General features: G+C 45.6%; 1 protein-coding gene across 8 annotated transcripts in view; it reads right to left on the bottom strand.

The window, feature by feature from the left end:
• The window catches only part of ERBB4 (erb-b2 receptor tyrosine kinase 4), a 935,345-nt gene that overhangs the window by 40,197 nt on the left and 875,972 nt on the right, over window positions 1-19,176 (bottom strand). For all 8 annotated transcript variants that reach the window (XM_044432044.1, XM_044432045.1, XM_044432049.1 and 5 more), the window contains 4 exons: window positions 16,783-16,858; window positions 9,638-9,784; window positions 4,181-4,278; window positions 922-1,092 (listed from right to left, as the gene is read on the bottom strand). In XM_044432044.1, coding sequence (XP_044287979.1) covers window positions 922-1,092; window positions 4,181-4,278; window positions 9,638-9,784; window positions 16,783-16,858 — 492 coding nt within the window. The remainder of the gene's footprint in view (window positions 1-921; window positions 1,093-4,180; window positions 4,279-9,637; window positions 9,785-16,782; window positions 16,859-19,176) is intronic.

Raw genomic sequence — 19,176 nt, 5'->3', positions numbered from 1 at the left:
TGAGGATAATGAGAGTTGTAGTCCATCACACCTAGAAGGTACTTGGTTGAGGAAGAGTGGAAAATTGTAGGAGACAACAGGATGGTGTTCAATGTGGATAAGTGCAAGGTCTTGCACTTGGGGCATAGGAATAGCTGTCATAAGAACAGGTTAGGAGAGAAGTGGCTGGAGAGCAGCACTTGTGAAAGGGATATCAGGGTGCTGGTTGACTGCAGGCTAAACCTGAGTCAGCAGTGTGATGCGGTGGTCAAGAGGGCGAACGCCACCCTTGGTTGCATAGCCAGAAGTGTGGCTTCTAGATCAAGAGAGGTATTAGTACCACTCTTTACAACTCTGGTGCACCCACAACTGGAGTATTGTCTTCAGTTCTGGGCCTTGCTTTACAAGAAGCCAGATTAGAGTCAGTACAGCGCAGGGCCACAAGGATGGTGGCCAGTTTGCAGGGGATGCCATATGAGGCGAGACTGAGGTGACTGGGTCTTTTCAGCCTGGAGAAGAGGAGACTCAGAGGGGATCTGTTGGCGACATACAGGTATGTGAGGAGGTGTCACATGGAGGTGGGTAGAGACCTGTTCTCCCCTGCAGAGGAGGGCAGGATGCAGTCCAATGGAGCCAAGCTCAAGGAACCCAGGTTCCATTTGGATGCCAGGAAGCACTTCCTGACAGGACCTCGAGGGTATGGAATGGGCTTCCACAGGAGGTGATTGAGGCCCCATTGGCTAGACATGCACATGATAGGCATGTCGTGAGTGGAGCCGGCTAGAGCCAAGGATCAGACTAGATGGGCTGGGAGGTCCCTTATGACTTGCTCTGTTTTTCTGTTTCTATATATTTAAACTATATCTGTAGATGGCTTTGCCTGTTACTTTGTGTGTGTGTGTGTGTTTCTGGTTCTTCCAAATTATCATTGTCTGTACTTACCCTGTTGGAATCCATTCTTGCCCTCGATGTGTAGATGGGTGGAGGAATGTTAAAAGCCTGAGGAACTAGATATTCTTCTGCATCCATCATATCTTCCAGATCTCCCTCATCCAGCAGATTCTGGAAAAACTTGCTGTCATTTGGGCTTGGGAGCTTCATACGATCATCACCCTGGACGGGGATGGAGAAAGAAAAATGGAAACAGTGATCAGACTTTCTACTCCAGCTTCTGGCACTATATGGTTCCGGTTGCCTGAAATCACTAAGCAAGTGTATTAGACTTTTTCATTTTTCCTCTTATCAAATTCTATTATCCTTTTGACAAATACAAGGAAACAGTTTCACAAATGAAGAAAAAAATATTCTCAGTCAAATATTGAGCATATGATGATAGAGATGTGATAGCCGTTATCCATCAAGCCAACTGCACCCAGCTCCCACTTAAAAAAATTATTGCATGTGGGATCATTCCAGAATGCATGTCAGAGAAATCTGCTATGGATTCAGAAGAGTTCATATTTTTATTAATCCGAATTATGGATTCCACAATGGATCAGCTTTGTAAAGTTGCATAGATTCTGTAAACTTGCAGATGGTGTTTGCTTTCGTTGTTTTTTCTTTGTCTCCATTTCTGGTTGCTGCTTGACATAATTGTACACAAATTCGGCTGTAGATTTTTTAATGACTGGAAGTACACTTCCCTTGCCATAGACTAAAGTATGAAAATACACATTTTGGGGGATTTGCATATTTCCAGAAGTACAAATTGTGCAAATGTATATGAATGATTTGTGAAAAATTTGATTTGGTCAGCGAGTGGATAAAATCTGCACCCCTCCTCTGCATGAGGAATGCCCCAGGTTGAGCCTCCAGCATCTCTGGTTAAAAGGGTCAGGTAGCAGGTGAGGTTGGGAATGGTTTCTCTCTGCCTAAAGTTCTGGGAAGCTGCTGCCAGCTACATTAGTTAATGCTAGACTTGATAGGCTAGCTGATCTGGGGTAAAGCAGCTCTCTGAGCCAAAAGTGAGTGTCACATGACACAATCCTATGTATGTTTAGACAGGAAAAGCTCAGGCTTTTCCAGCCACATGTTCCCTTGTGTAAACACACCTAGGATCACACCCTTGCCCAATAGACACTACCTCAGCTTGTGGTGGTGGTTCAGCACGAAGATGCCTCTTTGTGCAAGAGGCGATAACAACAAAATACAGTGTTTGCTGGTAAAACCCTACTTGACACTGAAATCTGGATTCTGATTTGAATTTTAGAAACAAGAACTGGTCCTTGTGGGTACGAAAGCCTGTGACTCCAGCAATGGATTCTTGGCTGATTGGCCTCCATTTCATTTTCTTCAGTCCCCCAAGGGCCTAGATGGTTGGCTTTTTCTGTCACATAGACCTGGTGTTGCTTACTGTGCCAATAGAAACATTAACTTTGGGAGACCTACAGCACATGCTTTTCTAAGCAACACAGTTTAACAATCCTGGTTCCTGGCATTCAGCCGTTTGATGTAAGCCATTTTGAGCTAACAGTGGCCAGAAAAGCCCTTAAATGAGCAAAAAGAATCAATTCCTTTTACTTCCACCTGAGGTACTACCACACTGCTTATAAGCCTCTGCTAAACATTGAATATTAAGGTAGTGATTTTTATGGCTGCTTTTGGTTTTGGGGAAGGGAGAAAAACATCCATTTGGCTGTTGTTGTTCAGCTTAATGGGAAAATCCAGTATCCATCCATCCATCCATCCCTCTCTAAATCACTTACAGGGCACATGTAATGCAAGTGTAAAAAGGGTATCAGTATGAAGCACAATAGACCATTATCTTGGGAGTTCATTTTATCTTTGTTCTTCTGTCTGGTGATAATATAATTACATAGGCAGCATTGGGAGAAAAGTTAACCCACCCTATACAGCAGTTCAGCTAAGTGAGGGGAAGGGAAGTTGGCTGGTAAAACGATTACTCATAATTATCTGCTGTGATTGATATTTGTAGCTAGCAACCTAGCTAATTCCTGTTGTCATCCTTACATACCAATGAGCACTTTCAGAAGCCATGGACTGCAATAACTGCTGCAATATACATAAGAAATAGCGAGCTAATTGGCATGACATGCCAGCCCATTGTGGGTTGTTTAACCGCTCCTGAGCTAAGGTTCACACCACTTAGCCTTCTGAATATGCAGTTCCTCATCAATGGGTTGCTCTGTTATCCAAACCCAAACACTGGGGCTTATGCAAGCTTAAATAACCCTCAAATAACCTTTGGCTTATGTAACCTTTATGTAATCTAAAGTGGTTGTGTTCACATGACACAACCCCACCTGGGAGTTGCATATTCAAACCCAGCATATATCAGAGAAGAGTTTCAGCATGTTATGCAAACTGTGTTACTGGGCCTTTAGAGAAGTGGACCGCAAAGGCACAATGCAGGTTTAGCACCAGAAGATGGGAAGATGGATCCAGTCCATATGTTGTGGCCGTTCCTCAAGCCCCTGCAATCCCCGACACGTTCCAAAGCAGTCCAGGTAATGGGAGACCTGTTACGGCCACATCCATTGCCTCCCTCTGTTGTGAAGTTACTTGAGTAGGCATTGCATGATTTGACCAGTGGAGGGGAGGCATTATGTGGGCACCCAGAAGGCCTGCACAGACCCAAACTGAACTCTCCATGTGCAAGCAAGTGATCACCCTGTGCCATGCAATCCTAAGCCCACTTGCTTTTGAGAAGGACCCACTGATTACCAGGGACAGCAAAGGCTTCTGGGCTGTGCTCTCCTTTCAGTCCTGAATGCACACAATGGGCTATTGGATCACTGCCACAAAGTAGATGGAATGGGGGCCTCTTGGCCAAGACAAGGGTTTCCAGGTGTCCCTGCATGGTTTAGGGGGAGCAACATAAATAGAAGGCTAATGCTGATGTGTTTAAGAGGGAAGTGGAGGTTTGACTCAAGCCTATGCATTTTGTAGGTGTCTTTGAACTCCTGCCACTGCTGTTTATCTTGAGTACCCATGGGAAAGGTGTGTCAACAGAGTAATCTTGACACCACTTCACAACACATGTTGCTAGGTGCATGCCTACCTTTAGTGTTTTTGCACATTTGAACCATGTTTGTAACAAGCAGGTGTTTGAGCACAGATGGATCATGCAGGAGCATCAGCGGAGATCAGGACAGGCTGCTGCTCCTCAGCACATGTTAATATAATGGCAAACCTGGCCTGTCCCTGTAGAGACAAGGTTACAACACTGAGGAGTGCTCACCTGAATGACCAGGTATCTCTGAGGATCTCGAGCCATTCTGGAAAATTCAGCAGCCAGCTCCTTGAACTTGGGCCGACTATCTGCATCAATCATCCAACCTGAGAGAATAATCAGGGAAAGGAAAATGGGCTCTTGTTAATAACAAGCACTTGAATGTTCACCAATAGTTACATAAAACAATGCTTATGAGGAGGTATAGAAACAGGGCAACATCTAGCAGGAGCAAAGCAATTGCACACATTGCACTGATTTGATTAAAAGCTGCTTTAATTTCTGTCCAGACTGGAATATATGGGACTTAATAGCACTTAATTTGGGGCTGCATTATGTCTTCATGGCATAAATTGTTACTTGAGTTCTCTCCACTGTCTTCATGATTCAGTCAAGATTTTCACTTTCTACCACCTTCTGTGAGTATGCCTTCACTTTCTTTTCCTAAATCCCTCTTCCCTAATACACTTTGAATTTACCAGAGGATGAAATACAGAGAATATTAATCAAAAAGGCATCTCTCTGAATTTAATTCCAAGACAATATGCTGTATGACCTAACTGTGCATTCATTTTTCTGAAATCCTTCTTTCCTCCTTTGGATTGTCCTCCCATCCTGACATATGAGGAATTCTTCTCTTAAGGTTGTGGCCACTTGAGTTACTGTATTCTTTGGAACATGTTGCTCATTTTTGCTCTCTGTGTGAAACACACTACAGTGTCGCTGAGGTTTCAGTGTGGGTCATTCCAGGAGACTGGATGTGTTGCACTGCAAACCTCTCCTACCCAGCAGCTTCTGAATTCCACTTCAAGCCACTTCAGTTGGCTGATTTGTTACTGCTGTGCAAATCCTGGTCCGCTGTAATCCTCCCAAACCAACACAATCACAATTAATCTGATACAATTCCTGCTATATTCCAAAGAATTCTGAGCTCAGAGACGATGCTATGTTCTCAGAAGCATAAAGTAGAATGGCTGATAAAGATGCAATCCTGTCCAGCCCTGTATTGGTACCTGTCCCACACACCTGCAATCACGTAATCATATCTGTGGGTGGATTGGACCCAGAAAGCACATCTGTCAATTCAGAGCAGGGCTGTCAATGTTGCTGCTACCTAGAGATGTGCCATGTATTGTTTCCTCATCTCTTTCTTCTTTTTGGCTCTTAGGAAGGCTTATGAGGAACAGCTACTCTCTTTCACTTCTCTACTGCATGACAAAGGGCACAAAGTGTTACTAATAGGTACATTCTGTTCAGCAATAGCCACTAGTTTATCTTAGAGCAAGCCTTTTCTAGGAGAAGATAGTATCAGCAATTTTTGAGGAATCTGTCATTGTATGGCAGGAAGTCGAAATAAAACGTGTCTTATCTGCAGCCATTCATACCTGTTTACATAGTCTGCAGGACTTGTGAACAATACCTGGTTGGCACTGATGAAGCTGTATGCACAAAATGGGAATAGAATGGTATACCACACATTCATCTGAAGTATCTCCTTGAGCTATCTCCAATTGATCATGTCCAGATTCTCTGAGATCATAGTATGGCTATTATGCTATCTCACTGTTGTAATCCATAGGAAGATGTATGGACATGTGGGCCTCTCCTTTGTGTAAACCAGTGTGTACACTGCAGGGCAAAGATGTGCTTATCTGTCTGTGTAAAGGGCCCACCAATGCAATGCATCTCCACCAAAAAGGGGTGGATGGATCACGCAGGTAGGATGTGTGCATACGGGGCCTTGTGCCAAGGATGATTCTCTATAAGAAGTGGAGAGATAGGCAGGAGCCTTACTGCACATCAAGCACCCTTGCTGGGAGACAAGTAAACACATCCAAATCCCTACAGATATGAGGGGGGACCCAAAAAATCCCAGGAATTCATTTAGTAAAAATCATGTATTTGTTTTTACATGTTAAGACTTCAGTCACTTTCAAAGTATCCTCCTTGTGATGCAATATGCCTATCGAGATGTGTTTTCCACTGTCAAAACAGGTCTTGCACTCATTGATTTTGATGCCTTTTAGTGCTTCTGTCATTTTTTGTTTCACCTCTTCCACATTGGCGAAACATTTCCCTTTGAGGACTGTTTTCATCCAGAGAAACAAAAAAGGATGCAAATCAGCCATCATGCAATAGCCAAAAGTGTTGAAAGAGCCTCCAAAAAAAGCTCACTGAAGCTGGACACAGCCCCTCACAGAACCCTGCTAGGTGCATGGATGCAGACTGGCTCCTAGAACCTTATGGGAGAAGCCTGGACTACAAGGGGCCCATCCTCCAGAAGATCATTCCTGTTTTTTTTGAGTCCCCCCTTGTCAACTTCAGAGAAGCAGGGACTAGGAAGGTAATGGAACCTCTCCTGACTATGGTTCCTGGCCTCCAGACAGCCTGGCCCTACATGCCTGTCCTCCAGTGGCCTTGCTTGTGCCAAAAGGAACAGAAAAATCTCGTCTGGGCAGGTCTTTCTGTGCAGCAGAGAACACGTGTATCTACCATGGTCCGCAGGGATACCACCCTACCTCAAACCAATGCAAGTATGCCTCCTCCTCATCACCACCATCGTTGCCATCGTGGTACCCCATACCCCCCAAAATCAATTTTAATATCCTATGTGTCAGATTATTTTTTTCCCTCTGCATGTCAAACAAATTCCCAAGGCTGTTAACATTTTGCAGAAAATCTGAGGTTATACCGTATTTTTCCTTGTATAAGATGATACTTTTTCTTAAAAATATTTTAAGGGCATCTTATACACGGGAGGCCGAGAGGAGAACTGCAGGCGTGCTCAGCGGGGTGGGAAGACTGGCGTGATCTCAGGCGTGCATGTGGGGAGGCGGGGAGGTGGTGTGCGTGCGCGGCAGCAGCTTGCTTGCTCAGAGAACAGCAAGAAAAGTGGGAGGCATCCTATACATGGGGGTGTCTTATAGAAGGAAAAATATGGTAAGCACTCAATTTCCAAAACAGGGTCTGAGATTCTGGCCTGATTCTCTTTGAGACATTTAACTTTATTTGGGCTGTACCACTTCAGACTGCAGTTGGTGGCTCACATTTTTGAATTGTCCTGCATGCAAAATAATTCCATCCATAATTTCCATAGGAAATACCATTCCTCACATAGTATGTGAGGACAAGTGTTCTGAAAGCAGAGATTTATTATGTGTGCAGCAACTTTCTATCATGTGAGTCCCACTTGCAGTCTGAAGCGGTTCAGCCCAGACACGTTTTGCCACTCCCATGAGAACTAGGCCTCTGTATCAAACTTCAGCATGGAGGAAGAAACCACAGTTCTGCCCAGTGCTTTCCAGCATTTCAGTTTGGATGAGGAACTGCAGGGAATGTTTATCAAATTAGCAGATAACATGAAATTGTGTGGGATAGCTAAAATCCCAGAAGGCAGAAGCAACATTCAAAGTGATCTTGATAGGTTGAAGCATTGGGCTGAAAATGAAATTTAACATGGATAGATGCCAAGTTCTGCACCTAGGAAAAAGAAATCAAATGAATAGTTACAGGATGGAGGATGCTTGGCTCGACAATTCTACAGGCAAGAAGGATCCTGAAATTGTTGTAGATCACAGGCTCAATATGACTGAACAGTGTGATGTGGCTCCCAAAAAGGCAAATGCCATTCTGACCTGCATTAGTAGAAGCATCATTTCCGAATCAGGTCAGGCACTAGTTCCTCTCTACTAGTTCCTCTAGGTGAGTTGGCTCATTTGGAGTGCTGCATCCAGTCTGGGGCACCACATTTTAAGAAAGACACAGACAAACTGGAAAGGGTTCAGAGGAGGGCAACGAGGATGATCAGGGAATGGCAACAAAGCCCTGTGAAGAGAGCCTGGAAGAACTGGGCATGTTTAACCTTGCGAAGAGAAGACTGAGGGAGATATGATAATGCTTTTTAGTGCTTAAGCAGTTGTCATACGGAGAAGGGCCAGGTTCTCTTCTCAATCATCCCCGAGTGTGGCACACAGAATAATGGGCTTCATGTACAGAAAGGCAAACTCCAGCTGAGCATTAGGAAAGACATCCTGCCTGTTACAGCAAGATGGCGATGGAAATAATTACATGGGGAGGATGTGGGCTCTCCTGCACTGGGGCATTCCAGATGTGGCTGGACAGCATTGTTTACATTTGGAAGGGAAGGGCAACAGCATCACAAAGATGCAGAAGTTCAGGGGCTTTTGGGAGAAAGGCAGTAGGGGGTGGGAGGCCACCAGCCCACACCATCCTAATCATCCCCTTCCCTATCTGGGCAGGCACTCTCCAAGTGGTGAAAGTTGCATGTCGTGACGCTGGGGGTAGCTGAGAGGGAGCAGAGATGGATGCTGTTCTGCTTTCTTGTCCTGAATTGTCCTCTTCTGCCATTAAATGCTTAAAATGGCTGATATGCAACTTCAGAAGGAAGCCTCACCCCACAATTCCTGCTCCGAAGGAAGTGCTCCCTCTTCTTGTTCAAGTTTGTTTGTTTGTTTAGAGCTTTTAAATCCCACCCTTCAAGGTGTCTCAGTGGGCCTGAGCATCTGCTCACCACAGAAACGTGTCCTTGCTGTGCCATGGATGTAACACCATTATTTCTGCCATGAACAGGAACAATAGCTGGCACTTCCTACTAACATCTTGTCAGCTTGAGCAGTTAGCTGGATTAGCTCCTTCATATTCTTAGTTTAATGTTTTCATCTGTACACAAGAGCAGCAAACCCCACGTGGAAGAAGGGCTGTTTGTTAATCTCATTTAAATTAAGTCAGGAACACCGCAGAGACATCCTTAATTCTTTTTAAATTAGAAGCTTGAGCTTCAGGGTCACATTTGCTAGCACATGCACATTTGGGGGGGAATGTGCTGGGTGAGAATCCAGATGCAAATAGCACAAATAAAAATAATTTGCTTCTGGATCCTTGCCTGACTCCTAGCCTCCCTTAAAGATGCACATTTAGCAGCTAAAACACCCGTGTCTGAAAAATACTGACTCAGCACAGGACCACCTATTCCCAAAAGCTCAGCTTGTTTCATTATATTCACCCAAGTCCTTTTTAATAAAACATCTTGGGTTTTCTTCCTTCCTCACTATGTCATTCGGAGTCAACTTTTGCCCCTTTATATCCTTTAATATGGGACTACCTGGGTACCATAATTATGTGAAATGTTATCATCTAACAAATCAATTGTCATGGAAATGACAGCAGTTTATGTGCTACAATTTGGACTTCCCAGCAACAATGCCTGCAACAATCTGCTGGCAATAAGAATCTAAGCTAACACAAGCCTCAGTCAGATTAATATTCTTCACAATGGCGAGCCACTAGCATATCATATTCAGATATAATTTCTGTAGCCAGAATACAATGCTTTAGTGCTGCAGAAATTGTTACAAAGGACTCTCGTGACAATGCAGGCAAGTTGCACTGAATCTCTACTTCAGTTAAACTAATCCTTAGAGCTACAACCAAAGCAGAGCTACGCACATTTCACCATCACCATGTAAACATCAATGGTGCAAACGGGAGGCTGTGGCAAACGTTCCCCTTTCTCTAGCAAATCAGGAATTTCTCTTGTTGGGATTCCATCATAGGGCTTTCCACCAAAGGTCATCAGCTCCCAAATGGTGACACCTGGAGCAAAAGAGAAATAATCACATTTCAATTAATGCACATTGAATGCACATACAGAATCATGAATTAAGCCAGTGGAAGAATACAGCAAAACTTTATAGCAGTGCTTGCATTTAGGAACATGCAAACCAGAGTTGATCTATGAGGACTCGGACAGAAAAGGAGGAACTGTTTGTGACGCACTTTTATGGGCCACCACTCCGCTACCGGTGCCCTCCATCATCTCCACCACCTGTACCCAGTATGGGCCCAGTTCCTGCAGGGTAGTATCTTGGCGCAGGGTGGTGCCCTTCCGTGGCTCATGGAGCTCCCATGCAAGGAAGCCCTCCACCGCCCATGGTGGGGTGGGCAGCGTGATCGTGCTGCCTTCTTTGTGTCTCATGATGGGGGCCAGAGGAGATTCCTTGCACAGGAGCTTGTTGAGCCCAGGGACGGTGCCACCCTGCACTGAGGCACTGAATTGCAGCACAGAACCTGCTGCAGTGTGCATCCAACAGCTTCTCATTCAGAGCCAGTTGCGGAACATGCGAGGTTCTGTGCTCCTAAGGGAATCGGGTCAACTTCCTGTCATTAATATGGCAGAGAGAGCAAACCTGTTGTCCCTGCTACAACCAAGGCTAATGAAAACTCCCAAGGCTGTGCTCTCCTCTGGCTACAGTCCAAAAGCCACTGCAAGAGCTACACTGAAAAGAATGGCAGAGGCTGTGCACTCTGTGTTGAGCAGACGTCACCAGCCTGATTCTCTCCAGATAGTTTGGTCTATGATTCTCAGCAGCACCAGCCATGGAGAGAGCCAGGCTGGGGAGATTGCTGACCTGCTTTGTTGTTGCTGCGGTTGTTTTAAATCTGATTCCATCCTATCCTAAGGTTAAGGTGGGGGTGGGCCAACATGTACCCTGCATGCAGCCCCACTGTTGCACTCCCCGCTGCCTCCACTTAAAACAAAAATCTTATGCACAGTAGCTTTGGAGTGCCCAACTACCAGACATGGGCATGTTGTGAGCGGAGCCGGCTGGCGCCGGAGGTCAGACTAGATGGCCCAGGAGACTCTTTCCAACTTGCTCTGTTTATATGTTTCTATAACTTGTTCTCAAGCTAAATTTGCCCTACTGGAGCGTCATATCACTGCGGACTCCCTGTGGGGTTAAATTTAGCTTGAAAGTAAGCTAAATGTAACCAGGACAGTGCTCTGTGAAAATGGATTGAAAATGGCCCCAGACCTTTAGAAACTATCATCCCTGGTTTAAGGGTATAAGTTAAAAACAAATATATTTTAAAAGTTCCCTAAATGCATAAGAAGGTTTAAAACTGGAGTCTTCACATTTGACCATTGCAAACCTCTGTAGGTATCCCCAAAATATTATTTCAACTTATCATGATTTAAAAACCTGGGACTAAAAGTGAGGATGCAGAACAAGTATGATCAAACACAAAGAAAAAATGCATTATTTAGAGTGAATAAAGGGTGGGAAAGTTACTGGAAATGCAAACAAAGAAGAAGAGTTCCTACTTTTGATTTTTCATGAAGAAAAAAAAAAGAAAGTTCTGATTGAAAATTATTATTTCCAAGGTAGTATATCATTTTCTCTAACTCATAGCATCAATGTTTTCCCAAACCAAATAAAGCTATATTGTTTTTACATTGCAAGTCACTCAAAATTGGTGGTTTTACACACACACACACACACACACACACACGCACGCACACACACTTATGATCTAAGTTATAGTGCAGTATTTTCGTAACTGGGGCAGTGTTTCCAAATGAACTCAAGATTACTTTTTTCTCTTCCAGCTATGAAGGAAGATAAATAACACACACCACACCAAGAGTACCTGAATGTATCCCCAAATACCAAGTTCAATATCAAAAATGCTGTTGTCCCAGCAGCTTTCTTTGTTTGGGCTTTTTAATTCTTTTATTTTAAATGTCATTTAAAATATGCCTTCAACACAGTAATCATATCTTGCAGGCTGCCATTTCTAGCCTGAAGAAAGGCAAGTAATGAATATATCAATAGCACATGATGACTGGGCTGCCACAATACGCTTCAAGGCCATGGTGGCTTAGTGTGTAGCTGGAACCCAGGACGGGCTCGTCATGGTGGCTTCAGTTGTGCTTGTAAGGCACCCTGAGAAGCCATGGCTTATGATGCGATTTGTTTGCCCCAAGGTGAGGTGCTGCTGGGTCATCCAAAATGCTCCTAGGGACACGAGGTGTACATTCCAAAAAGCAATTCTGTAGCACTTTGCAAAACACTCTTTGGAGGAGCTTGAAAAAGTGGGGCTGGGAAGCAATCCTAGCAGCGGAATCTTTGGAATTTTGTTGAGGGGGTGGTCCTGGGGTGCCCTTACTTTTTCGTGTGTGCATAACTCAGGGGCACAAAGGCTCCTATTTTGTACTGAAAAGAATTAAGATCAAAAGGAGTTTGGGTGGCACCCTCTCAATTCCCCCCTTTCCAGAAGGATATCTGGTGCTTTTGGTGAGGGATCAGAACTTCCAACAGTCCCCTCTGATTTGCCCTTGACCATGAGTGGCAAGCAAAACTTAGGTGGATATCACATGTGGGGGCTTAGCACATTTGTCACAGGGCATCTCCTCTGGTCAAGGCTGTCCTTCCCTATCTTACCAGGTAGAGCCAGAAGCTTTGTCAGGTTAATGCAAGCCTGTCAGACTCCATTAAAAGCATATTGGAAGTGTACTGCAGAAGTCCACAACCAAAGAAGCAAGCATAGTAAGAACACCAGACACTAAAAAGTGCAGGCTCTTGGCAAGACATTGATTCCAAAATGAATACCACCCCCTTCCAAACTCAGATTGCAAACCTCCTGCCTTTAAGGCAGATTCTCTTGTTTCAAGGTCAACTGCTTGGAGCACCTGGCACTTCTTGGCTGGTCTGCCCTCTTTAGTTGATGCCAAATCTGAAAGCTCCTTGCAATGGGTGGAGGAAAGGGGGAGGCACTTCCCTGCACCTGTGCTAAGCACTGGATTGGGACAGCAGGCACCCCCACCCCCCGATCAGTGCCCTTTCCAGGGTTCTTCTGTTTCAGCTGGATCTGCTCCATTTGTACAAATGGGACAGTTTCCAGTGTGTGTATGAGTGCAGCGCTTTTTTAAGGAAAACAGCAAAAAGAGAAAGGGAAAGGTCCTAGTACACTGGACAAGAAATGGCTCACGGTGGCTGCAAAGGGCAATGGAAGCCTCAGTGCTCTCATGGTGTCCCCCGGGATTCCTACAGGAGGACTGAGGGTGGAAGCAGGGTGGCAGGTCCTGGGGCATACCAGTCACGCTGCATGGCTTGATCTGCGGTGCCCACCGACATGCATACGAATGCAGGGAACAGCTTTCTCCATTGGTTACTTCCCCCTACTGCAGGTGGCCAGCACACCCTGGCTGTACGCGAGTGGGAACCAGGCCCTTAGCATGTGGAAACAGGGCCATACTGTGGGTAGGAAGTGGACACAACAGCACAGGACATGGCTGTGGCTTGCAATCTATTTTAAAAAGTCCAGAGTCCATTGTAGGAAAAACAATGGAAAGGCTCATAATAGAGAGAGATCTAGTGACGCGAGGTAGGGAAGGGAGGCTGGCGGCCACAAAACATGGTTTCTGCAAAAACAGGTCCTGCCAGACAAACCTTGTGGAATTCTACGGCAAGGTTTCGAGATGGCTAGATGGAGGGGATGCAGTGGATGTGGTTTACCTGGATTTCAGCAAGGCCTTTGACAAAGTGCCCCATGATATCCTGGTTGAGAAATTGAGGAGTTTTGGGATACACCAAAGCACTGTCTGGTGGATTAGGGCATGGTTGACTGACTGAAAGCGGAGGAGAACCATTAGTGAGGAATCATCAGGATGGTGGACAGTGACAAGCAAAGCAGGGTCCCCCACAGCTCTGCCCTGGGGCTGATCCTGTTTAATCTTTTCATCAGTGACATGGAAGAGGGGGTGAACAGTTCGCTGATCAAATTTAGCAGACGATACTAAAACTGGGGCAGTGGCCACAACTGAGGAGCAGGTACTCCAGATCCAAAAGGATCTGGACAGACTGTGGAAGTGGGCAGGAGACAACAGGATGGCGTTCAATGTGGATAAGTGCAAGGTCTTGCGCTTGGGGCATAGGAATAGGTTTCATAAGTATAGGTTAGGGGACAAATGGCTGGAGAGCAGCACTTGTGAAAGGGACCTCGGGGTACTGGTTGACTGCAGGCTAAACATGAGTCAGCAGTGTGATGCGGTGGTCAAGAGGGTGAACGCCACCCTTGGTTGCATAGCCAGAAGTGTGGCTTCTAGATCAAGAGAGGTAATACTACCGCTCTATACGATTCTGGTGTGCCTGCAACTGGAGTATTGTGCTCAGTTTTGGGCCCCTCATTACAGAAAGGTTATAGCCAGGTTAGAGTTAGTGTAGCGTAGGGCCACAAGGTTGGTGACCGGTTTGCAGGGGATGCTGTATGAGGCGAGACTGAGGGAACTGGGTCTCTTCAGCCTGGAGAAGAGGAGACTCAGAGGGGATATGTTGGTGACATACAGGTATGTGAGGGGATGTCACCCGGAGGTGGGAAGAGACCTGTTCCCCCCTGCAGAGGAAGGCAGGACGCGCTCCAATGGAGCAAAGCTCAGGGAGCCAAGCTTCCATTTGGATGCCAGGAAGCACTTCCTGACAGTTAGGGCCCCAAGTGTGTGGAATGGGCTTCCACGAGAGGTCGTTGAGGCCCCATCGGTGAGGGTGTTCAAAGATAGACTAGACATGCCCATGGTGGGCATGTCGTTAACAGAGCCAGCTGGAGCCGGGGGTCAGACCAGATGGCCCGGGAGACCCCTTCTGACTCTCTCTGTTTCTGTATTTCTGAACTCCTGTCAGAGCCAGAGGGAGCCTAAGGAGGTCAAGGGGCTACTCCAGCATTCCCTTTTTCTGAGGCCTTTGGAAGCAATCAGGAACAGAGTCGTCAGAGTCCCGTGGAAAGAGGGGGCTCTGTGCAAGATACACTGCTCCTCACAAAGCACATGGGTATCTTCAAAGAATGGGATCCCCTGTTTTCAGCCAAGCCCTCAAAATACATGACAAGTACCCTGGGCTCCTCTCCACAGGCTCACCCAGATGGGCTCCATCCACCACTCTGCCTGAACTTCCACAGATCCCCTTCACAGGCATCTCCTGCCCCAGGGGAGCGGCTTTCTGTGGTGCAATCCCACATGGCTGCCATGGATGCATGCATTCTGCAAGATCCTGAGGGTCGTGCTCAGGCAGTCGAGCAACATTCCTGTGCTGTTGTAGTATGCAGAGGCACGCTATGACTTATGCTGAGCTCCTTTCCTCCACGGACTGTTATCATTCCCACCATTGCAATAATCAGAAGCAGAGAAATATATGAAAGCACACATCCAAAGAAAGATGCAATAAAAGAGGACTGCAGCATGGGAAGACTGCAGCATTTTTTAAAATAGAAATAACTATACATACTTAAAGGCCACAACAAGAAGTTAAGAGAAAACTCTGTATGCTTAGAAAAGGCAACTGGCTATTATGTATTAAGTCACTCAAGTTATGACAGTAAATAGTGAAGTTATTTTTTCATGTGAGCATCTGCAGCATCAGGTTGCTGTGCTGTGCACTCTAACTGACAGCAAGACCGGCAAACTTCCTGGGACTGACTTCTGAGTAACAGTGCAAACGATCTCCCCCCCCCCCCCCCCCCGTGTAACCTCCAAGGCTCTAGTTGGCTGTGGCTTTTCACCAGAGCATGGTTCATCCACCCTTTCTGAATACATTTGTTTTGCTAACTAGAGCATTATCTTACAGAAGGCAAAGAGGACACCTGGAAGCCCAACCCAAGAGAAAACTCAAGAGCTGCAGCTCAAGAAAAAAGGTGGCAGCCGGCTCACAATTCCAGACCACATATTGTGCTGCTATCCACAGATAGCAATATCTAATGAGCTTTCACTTAGCACCACAAAGCCATTTTGCCATTTCAGCGCAGGCCACAAAGCTGACTACACTGTAAAACCATTTTGCAATAGTAAGCAATGACCAGTTTATTCTAATTGCTACAGGCTTCGGCTCTCAAATTACCTACAAAGGTATAGGTAGTCATGCCAGGAACAGCTGGAATAGCTGCTCTGGAGGCAAACAGCCAGGCAGATGACAATGAACTTCGGATGATATTCTAATTAACACAATTAAACAAATTCCCCAGTTATGGGTTTAAGAGATTCCTCACGCACCTGCCCTTTCCCACAAATGTTATGGCTACTTATGAACTTCAGGTGGATCCCATATTGGTCAGTCTCTGCAGTATACAGTTTAGCACCCCACCTTCTTTCTGTTCTTTGTTTTGTGTTGCAATAAATTCCCTTTTATCTGACTAAGATACAACATTCCCAAAGTCAATTTTTAGAGAACAAACTTTTTGACACAGCTTTTTGAAGCAGAGTGGCAAATTGCATTTGACAGCCATGATTTCTTTACATCTTTAGCTAACCAGAAAAGGACTTCTTTCTGTCCCAGTAATCAGCCCGATTGCTGCCAAACTAGTGTTGCAGCAATCAAGCTAGGAGGGCCACAGGGAGTGAGGAAACACAGTTCTGATTGTAGCCCAGTTGTCAGACCCTAACAGCTGTATTCAGATTTATGTTTTTACAAACAGCTGGGAAAGTGTGGAAACAAAGCTCGGGGAAAATGGCTTGTTTTATAAAAGTCAAACTAGAGGAGGACCATTGATTCTGATTTGAAGACAGTCTTGAAGGTGCTTCTCCAAGGTGTCAGGAAAAGGTCACCCATTGCTCTCCCCCAGGAAGAGCTTAATACAAAGGGGCCAGATCACATACCTGCTCTCCACCCTGTACACAGAGCTCATGTATTCAGCCACTGTGAACTATCTCTTTCTTCACATTTTTTTAAACATAGGGCAATAAACGTTAACAACATAGCGAAATAGTTTGACAAGTCACTACAAAGTTATTAGTTATTAAATATAAACACATGAATTTGCTTTACCATAGCTCCAGACATCAGTCTGATGTGTGAATTTTCGATAATGTATACACTCAAGAGCCATCCACTTAATTGGCATCTAGGGTGAAAGAAAAAAAGAAATGAAAAGCCATTGGAAAGAAAATTACATTACTCAACTAAATGCCTCCAAAATCCAGGAAAATATCCAGGCCATGGTTCCTCAAACTATGGCTCTCGGGCCGTATCCAGCCTGCCATGCCCATTTATCCAGCCCACCTCAGAGGTTTTGGACTCCCTGTGCCTCCCGCCACCCGCCTCCCATGTGCTCGCTGCCGCATCGCCACGTGGGTGGGGAGGCAGTGGCTTGCTTGCTTGGAGATGGCTGTGGACTTGCTGGGAGATCTCCGAGTGAATGAGTCACCACCACATGCGCGCCCGCTGCTGCTGCCTCACGCGCGCCCGATGCCACCTCACTGGCCTGCGCCCCCGGGCGCTCCTGCCTCACCAGCCACACCGGTCGCCGCCACCTCTCAACTGGCCCCCTGTTGAAGAACTTTGAGGACCCCTGATCTAGGCTTTCAGATCCACCTTTCAGAAGCAACATTTCATTTTATTCACCTACAAAGTTAGACTAATCTAAGGTGAGCATCAGGGTGTTTGAGTCAACTTGTTTGGAATGTTTTTTTTATACACTGTGAACACTAGTCCAAATTTTAATCCCATGACCTATTTTGAACCCTAAAATCAAAACAGAATGTCTTGCTAGGCACAGCTGGACACTGGATTTGTAGTATAGGGTCAGGCAGAACCTCCTGAGAGGAAATATGTGGCCAGGCTTTCTGGGCATCAGAACAACAGCTAGAAATAAGCACCCCAATCAAGCCATAGAAGCCCCTTCTAATCAGTTACATTATGTTGGGCTGGGAATGCCAATTCAGCTGTGCGTGGACAGGCACTTCCACAGGGCTGACAGATGAAACCCTCCTAGAGTTATTCTTCCTTCTTGTCACTGCAGTCAGCTTGGTCTCCTGCCTTTTGCTCTGGACTAACTGACAGTGCTGATGATGAGCAGGAGTTGGCACTCTCTGCTCGCTCCCTGCCCCTTCATGGATCACTGCCTTGTCGTGGCAGAGGGGCTTGTGTAGCGCAATGAAGCTATGAGCTATGCCGTGCAGGGCCACCCAAGACAGACAGGTCATAGCAGAGAGCTCTGACAAAACGTGACCCACTGGAGAAGGAAATGGCAACCCACTCCAGTATCTTTGCCATGAAAACCCCATGGACAGTACCAAAAGGCAAAAAGATATGATGCTGGAAGATGAGCCCCTCAGGTTGGAAGGTGTCCAGTATGCTACTGGGGAAGAGCAGAGGGCTAGTACTAGTAGCGCCAGAAAGAATGAAGCTATTGGGTCAAAGCCGAAAGGACACTCAGTTGCTGATGTATCTGGTGGTGAAAGGAGAGTCCGATGCTGCAAAGATCTATACTCATAGGAACCTGGAATGTAAGATCTATGAATCAAGGTAAGCTGGACTTGGTCAAACATGAGATGACAAGACTGAACATCGACATCTTAGGAATCAGTGAACTAAAATGGACAGGAATGGGTGAATTTATTTCAGATGACCATCAGGTATACTACTGCGGGCAAGAATCCCTCAGAAGAAATGGAGTAGCCTTCACAGTCAATAAATGAGTAGGAAAAGCAGTGCTGGGATACAATCTCCAAAAGGACAGAATGATCTCAGTTTGAATCCAAGGCAAACCATTCAACATCACACTAGTCCAAGTCTGTGCCCCAACCACTGATGCTGAAGAGGCTGAAGTTGACCAGTTCTATGAAGGCCTACAACAACTTCTAGAAATAACACCAAAAAATGACATCGGTATCATCATGGGGGATTGGAATGATAAAGTAGGAAGCCAAAAGATAACCGGAATAACAGGCAAGTTTGGCCTTGGAGTACAAAATGAAGCAGGGCACAGGCTGGCAGAATTTTGCCAAGAGAACACACTGGCCGGGGCGGAGCCAGCTCGGAATGGATTCCAGATGCTAAAATCTGGACTCCTCCTGATCATCGACAAAAGCATAATTAACATACACTCAAACTAAGATAAAGAAACGCTGGATAAATACATAAAACATAAGTCAATTCCTTTGTTTATCCCCTGGGAAGAATTGAAACACAGACGTGGACTAACAGTTGTTTTTGTGATCTGAAACTGCTGGGCCTTGCCCAGAGTAAGCCATATTTCAACTGTCTACGGATTGAGAAACAATGTTTATGTTATAAATACTCTGGCCACTTATAAGCTTAAAAACAGCTAGGGAAGTGGAGATAAAGAGAAGGTTACTTTCTTGAAGGGTTTTTTTTTAAATGAGAAGTGACTCTTCTCTCTCCCCCCAGGCAGCTGAAAGGCCGAGAGAGTGCCAATAC

Source organism: Varanus komodoensis, unplaced genomic scaffold, assembly GCF_004798865.1.
Source record: "Varanus komodoensis strain SLA01 unplaced genomic scaffold, ASM479886v1 scaffold23, whole genome shotgun sequence".
Classification (NCBI taxonomy): domain Eukaryota; kingdom Metazoa; phylum Chordata; class Lepidosauria; order Squamata; family Varanidae; genus Varanus; species Varanus komodoensis.
This window is presented reverse-complemented; position numbering and strand designations above follow the sequence as displayed.